The 6503-nt window shown below is 39.6% G+C and overlaps 1 protein-coding gene across 1 annotated transcript; it reads right to left on the bottom strand.

The window, feature by feature from the left end:
- Nucleotides 1-2169: 2169 nt before the first annotated feature.
- LOC139214654 (immunoglobulin lambda-1 light chain-like) lies at nt 2170-5429 on the bottom strand. The gene is made up of 5 exons (XM_070845556.1): nt 5401-5429; nt 4976-5308; nt 4495-4532; nt 2592-2900; nt 2170-2475 (listed from the first exon to the last, which is right to left on the bottom strand). Exons 1-5 carry the CDS (start codon nt 5427-5429, stop codon nt 2207-2209), a joined length of 978 nt encoding a protein of 325 aa, XP_070701657.1. The 3' UTR covers nt 2170-2206.
- Between the last annotated feature and the right edge of the window lie 1074 nt (nt 5430-6503).

Genomic DNA, 6503 nt, shown 5'->3' with positions numbered 1-6503 from the left:
CAAAACATCAGCGATCCACCTCCGTGTTTCACAGTAGGAATGGTGGACCTTTCATCATAGGCCTTGTTGACTCCTCTCCAAATGTAACGTTTATGGTTGTGGCCAAAAAGTTCAATTTTGGTCTCATCACTCCAAATGACTTTGTTCCAGAAGTTTTGAGGCTTGTCTCTGTGCTGTTGGCAGTTGTGGCTGAAATTTTTGTTGGTCTACCTGACCGTGGTTTGGTTTCAACAGAATCCCCCATTTTCCACTTCTTAATTAGAGTTTGAACACTGCTGATGGGCATTCTCAATTCCTTGGATATCTTTTTATATCCCTTTCCTGTTTTATACAGTTCAATTACCTTTTCCCGCAGATCCTTTGACAATTCTTTTGCTTTCCCCATGACTCGGAATCCAGAAACGTCAGTGCAGCACTGGATTAAAGATGCAAGGGTCTGTCAGGAGCCCAGAAACTCACTGACCTTTTATACACACACACTGATTAAAAGCAAATAGATCACAGGTGAGGATGGTTACCTTTAGTAGCCAATCAAACCCGTTTGTGTCAACTTGTGTGCATGTTATCAGACCAAAATCTCCAGGGTATGTAAATTCTTGATCAGGGTCATTTGTGTAGTTTCTGTTGTCATTATGATTTAAAAAGAGTAAACACAGTTGTTTGACAATAAATGGCTTCACCCAAAGACTAACCATGAGTGAAAGAAAGGATTTTGTGTTATCATTCATATTCTCTGAAAATGGCCAAAAAAAATCATAAATTCTGCCAGGGTATGTAAACTGATGAGCACAACTGTATATGTGAACAAGAACAAACTAAAAATCCTGATTTTGATGACCACTGTCCTCCAATTAGATAGTTAAAAAGACAAATGTGAACCAGACATGAACCACTGAGGCATCAGATCAGAAAACACTCATTAGTTTGTTCAGGAGGGCACCGACAAAGAACCCTTTAGGGGTGTTTGTGTGGGGACCTGTTGGCTCTCATCAGCTCCAAGTCTAAACTGTAAAGTTCACCTCTGAGAAAAAGAGAAAAAGCTGCAGAGAGGAAGAAGAGTTCATGGGTGTGAAGAGCAGCAGATATGAATCTGCTCTCAGTGGTTATTAGGACTCATAAAAAACTGTTGACAGAGAATCAACACTTGGTTTCCTGCAGCAGACGGGCTGTGTGGGTTTCTGCTCTGCAGCCTCCTCACCGTCAGCTGCGCTTTTTCACATTAGTAACACGGCGACAGTTACAACCGTGGACTCTGGTTAAAGGATCATTCCAGGAACTTCAGTTTGACTTCAGCGCTCAGTACTCACTGTCTCAGCTTTGATCTGTGGTATTAATCAGTGAGAGAAACAGCTCAAGTCAGAACTGATAAGCTGAAATAAAAGTAAGTAAAAGTAAAAGTTTCATGGCGTATTATTGGATCAGAAACAATAAACACACCCATCATTTTGCCAACATTCAACCCTAAACATGACTGATGAAGCCTCCATGTCATCATGTTTTAGCAGTTGTAGCTTCACAGCAGCTCGCTCTGCTGGTCGTTCATACGTGTAAACAACAGCGTCATCAGCGTAGAGTCGAACATCCAAACTGACACAGTTATAAAAGGGGTCAGTTCTGGACCTGGTGACACACCCTCACCTACTGACTAGTATATAACAGCTATATGTTTGTGTCAGCTTATCTTTGTGTGGATTTGTTGTCCTTGTTTAGCTGTGTGCTCATATTTAGATCTTCCTGCACATTTGTTCTTGGCACTGAGTCAAGTTACTTCTCAGTCTCAACAGACACAGCCTATGAAATTGTTCCTGATTATTTGTCATGAAACCAAACCGAAAATCATAAAAACACAGATGTTTATTAAACAGAGACACTGTGATATTTTAGTTTAATGAGATTGTTACACTGAGAGAATTTGAAAACCCTTCAACACTCTCCATAATATATTTAAAAGAAGCAGAAGGAAAGCAGAAATACTATAAACGATGAAACATCTACCAGACAGCTAATGATTTAGCTTCATTTTCTGAAAACTTAAAATAGTAATTATATATATGAAAGTGTATTTACAGTATTTACAGAATTTTCCTCTGCGTAACTGTATATACATATATATGTGTGTGTTTATTTATATATGTATATATAACTGTATAGTATGTATATGTGTATATATGAGATTTTATGGTGAGAAAAGATGAGCAGAAAACAGTCAGTCAGCATTTGTGCAGTTGGTGGATGGTCTCTTGTTTCTGCAGATCATCAGCAGACAGAGTCCACAGCAGTACACCAGACTCTTCACTATCAGCACTGTGGACAGCAGCAAGAGCAGCTTCACCCTGCACTGGGACTGGAAAGAGGCTGATGCTGGAGGTGATGGTGGAGGTGATGGTGGAGGTGATGGTGAAGGTGATGTTGGAGGTGATGGTGGATGTGATGTTGGAGGTGATGGTGGATGTGATGTTGGAGGACCAGAAACTTCTGAAACAGAAGAAGAATAAAACAGAAATGTCAGTCCTCTGCTGCTCTGCTCTCTTGAACAACGTCTCCACATGAAGCTGAATCAGTGCTGAACACAGTCACCAAGCCTTCATTACCTTCTCTTATTTGGGCCTCCACTGTTCCCCCCTTGTGCTTCACAGAGCAGTGGTATTTAAATGTGGACAGTGTCTCCTGATCAATCTCTATGATTCTACCGGTGCATCCAGACTCTCTGAGCTTCAGCTGCTCTCCCTCAGCATTTCCCATCTTCACCGGACGACCGTTCACCATTTGTCTTTTCCAGGAGAACTGGACCAGAGGAGGAAACATGCCTGAGGCCACACACAGCAGGGAGCTCTTCCCCTCCTGCTGGGCTCTGGATGTTACTGGGTACAGGCTCACCACGGGCTTCACCACCTGCTCACCTGAAGTTTGACAGCAGCAACAAGCAGCACAGACACACATTCACACGGTCAACAGCAGCTCACAGCACAGCACTGCATTCAGTGTGATCCTGGAAACTACCTGGACTCTGCTCACTAAACTACTCATCAATACAGCACAAAGTTCACTGCATACACTGGATTCACCTTCATGGTGACACACCTGTCATGCACTGTCTTCATATGTTCTATGGGGACAGAAGGAAATCAGGATTTGTTTGAATCTACAAACTTCATTCACTACAACTGCAAATGAATTATTGTTCCTAATAATGTGATATAAGGTCATTATGATTTTCCCCTTAAACAATGGACAATCATTTCCCTATATTATGGTAATGTAATATTATAATAAAGGACAGGTTCAATACATTTGTCATGTCAATCACTTCAACATGTTTAACATATTATATATTTACCACCATAGACTTTACCCCAATCAGGACAAGAACAAAGTGGTGCATCAATCATTTCTCTTTTTAAATGACACTTTTTAAATAAACTTTTCAATAGAGCAAAATGAACATGATATGTCCTGATTTACGGAGGACACACTCATATAAAAGTGATAATACTGAGTATAATGTGACACAATATAATGATTCAATTTATCCTACAGCGGAAAATACTTTTTCCATGTTGGGGATCATTTACATATTAGAACAAATTACGTCTTCAACTGAACATCATTTTGCAGTTGATGATCCTCATTATATTTTTAGAAACATATATTTAAAAAAAGTAATCAATATTCATACAATACATTATTCTAATAACTTTTCTGTAACATTTTTAACTGTTATACACAATTACAATGACATGTTTGGATGTGTTGACATATAAGAGAGATCAATCCCTGAGACTAGATTAAAATGTAAATAATATAATATAATGTAATGTAATATAATATAATATAATATAATATAATATAATATAATATAATATAATATAATATAATATAATATAATATAATATAATATAATATAATATAATATAATATAATATAATATTGTCTTGTTTAAATTACAGCAGTATAGAATTCATCATATTTGAGCGTCACATAATATTTATATTTATAGATATTATAATTGTATTAGGATACTAATATATATGCGTGTGTGCCGTTATGTGTCGTCCTATATTATATCACAAACACAGCACATTATATGAGCTCAGCATTAAAAATATTCATTGATTATTGTAAAAATGCAGTTAGTGACATGGTTAATGAGGCATAATGACGTCTATTCTCTTGTTTTCAACAAACAGAGATGGAGCTGAATTACTGAGAGGATCAAATACTGTATATTTGTAACTACGCCGATATCAGACTCTTAATGTATAAATGAGTTTGATCTCCTGCAGACATAAAGAATGACTCCAGTTGTGCAGTGAGATTTAAAGGTATTTTCAGGAATTATGAACCGTTTGATGTAACAACAGCTGCACGGCTGCAAGATTTCTCTACTAATTATCAAACAACTAACATGTGAAGCCCGAAGCAGCAGAAACTGATTAAAACACATTTGAACTCCTTCAATAGAACAACTGAAGGAAAATGAAGGTTTATTCTTACCTGTATACAGTTTAGTTCCAGAGCCAAAGATCAAGTAGTAGTTGTAGCCGGAGAAGAATCCTCCCACAGTGAAACAGCCTGAAACAAAAACCTGCTGCTGCTGAATGTGTCAGCTGAGCTGAACGAGTCCAAATGATGAAGCAGAGTCATATTTCAGCTCCATGATGTTTCTCTAATGTTCACATCAACACCACTGTCTCTTCTTTCTTGGTCTCTTTAGACACACCAGCAGTGCTGCTCTGTGGGTGCTGATGTCTGTCAGTCCTGCTTTAGTCCACATGGATCGGACCTGGACCAAAGGATGGATGGATGGATGGATGGGCATCAAAGTTTGTACACACGTTCTTGGTCCCCAGAGGATCAACTTCATTAACTGACTGTGTTGATTCTGAACTTTTTATCTTCCTGTCACAAACAGTCTGACGGCTGTTCATCTGCTGGTTTTTGTTCAGGCTGCAGGGATCATTTCTCACTGTGGGGAACATCCTTCCCACAGCTGCAGTAGTAGGAGGCTGAATGAGAGAGTTTAACTCTCTGGATCTGCAGCTCACAGCCGTTCTGTTTCTTCACAGCTGAGAAATCATTTTTCTGAGGATGATTGTAACCTGAATTAACTCCACCATTATTCTTATCAATACGCAGAATCAGTTTTAATGTTCCTTTGTCTGTCTTCTGGTACCAGAGCACATAACTGTAGTCACACTGGTCAGTTCCTCCACAGCTGAAGGAGACCTTTTCTCCGACTCTCCTGGTCAATGTTAAATCATCCTGAATCAGCTGTGCTGCCATGGCAACCAGCGCTGTAGAGACACAGACAGGTAGATGGAGGTCAGTGTGACAGTGTCTGCTAAGGCCTGAGTTTGCTGGCTCCTGATTGGCCGGAAACACTCACCTGAACACAGCCAGCACAGAGCAGCAGCCGGGAGGAAAAGCATCTGGTGCGGCGGTGTTTCCTCTGGGGAACCTGGGGAGAAGTGGCGCTCCGATGCAGCCGAGGCCAAACGAGGACGAGCTGCCAGATCAGACGAGGGCCGCGTGGTTTCTAACAGGTCCTCAGACCTCCCATCAGCCCCTGCGGCGGACAGATAAGGACGCTGCTGCTGAGTGACGCTCAGCTGAAGCTGTGCTGTGGTTTTCTGCTGAGTCTGAGGTTTTAGATTCATTTCTTACTGACACTATTTATCTCTGCTTTATTCTCAGTGTTGTTAATGTTTCTTCTAAATGATTCTTCCTTCTCAGACTTGTGTGTTTCTCTGAACTCATTCAGTCAGAAGTTTCTTCTTCTTGATTTCAGTCTGACAGCAGATAAAAACTCTGAGAAACACAAAAAAACCTTCCTGTTCCCACAAACACAGTCAGGTTGGTGGTGAATTCACTAACACACTCTGTTATCTGTTGTTCAGCAGCTGGGATGAAAAGACAAAACTAGGCTTTTGTCCAGAGTGAAATGTTTTCAACCTTGGTGGGGACAAAAGCTGCCTGGATGTCGTTTCATTTTCCTTTTGGTCTTTTCTGTCTTTTAAACGTCTTCTTTCCTCCCAGCGCTTCAGTCTTCAGTCTGTTCCCTGCAGACGGATCTGATCTTTGTTTCTGTCTCATGTTTGTGTTCAAATAGATTTTCTTCATGCTGTAAACTGCAGTGAAACCAAGAAAACACTAATAATCCCACTTCTGCTTCCAGTTGGTTTTAAACAGTAACTCACACAAACGCACTGAAACTTTAAATGCTCTTTCAACACTGATTACTGATCTCATACATTTGATTCTGACAACAGGAGGATTTAGGCCGTAGAATAAAATCATTCCAACAATATTTATATCACAGATTTTGTGTCTAAATAATTATGTACATTATTTTTCTAAATAATATTTCAATCTTTTCTCTGCTGTGGACTGTCTGGGTATAATTTAAAGTGCAGTTCCACATCAAATCAAACTGTTGTAAAAAGTATTCTGTGGTTATTCTAGTTCAGTTTCATTATCATCTATATTTGTTATTGTCTGCAGTT

This window comes from Pempheris klunzingeri, chromosome 15 (genome assembly GCF_042242105.1).
Source record: "Pempheris klunzingeri isolate RE-2024b chromosome 15, fPemKlu1.hap1, whole genome shotgun sequence".
Taxonomy (NCBI): Eukaryota; Metazoa; Chordata; class Actinopteri; order Acropomatiformes; family Pempheridae; genus Pempheris; species Pempheris klunzingeri.
This window is presented reverse-complemented; position numbering and strand designations above follow the sequence as displayed.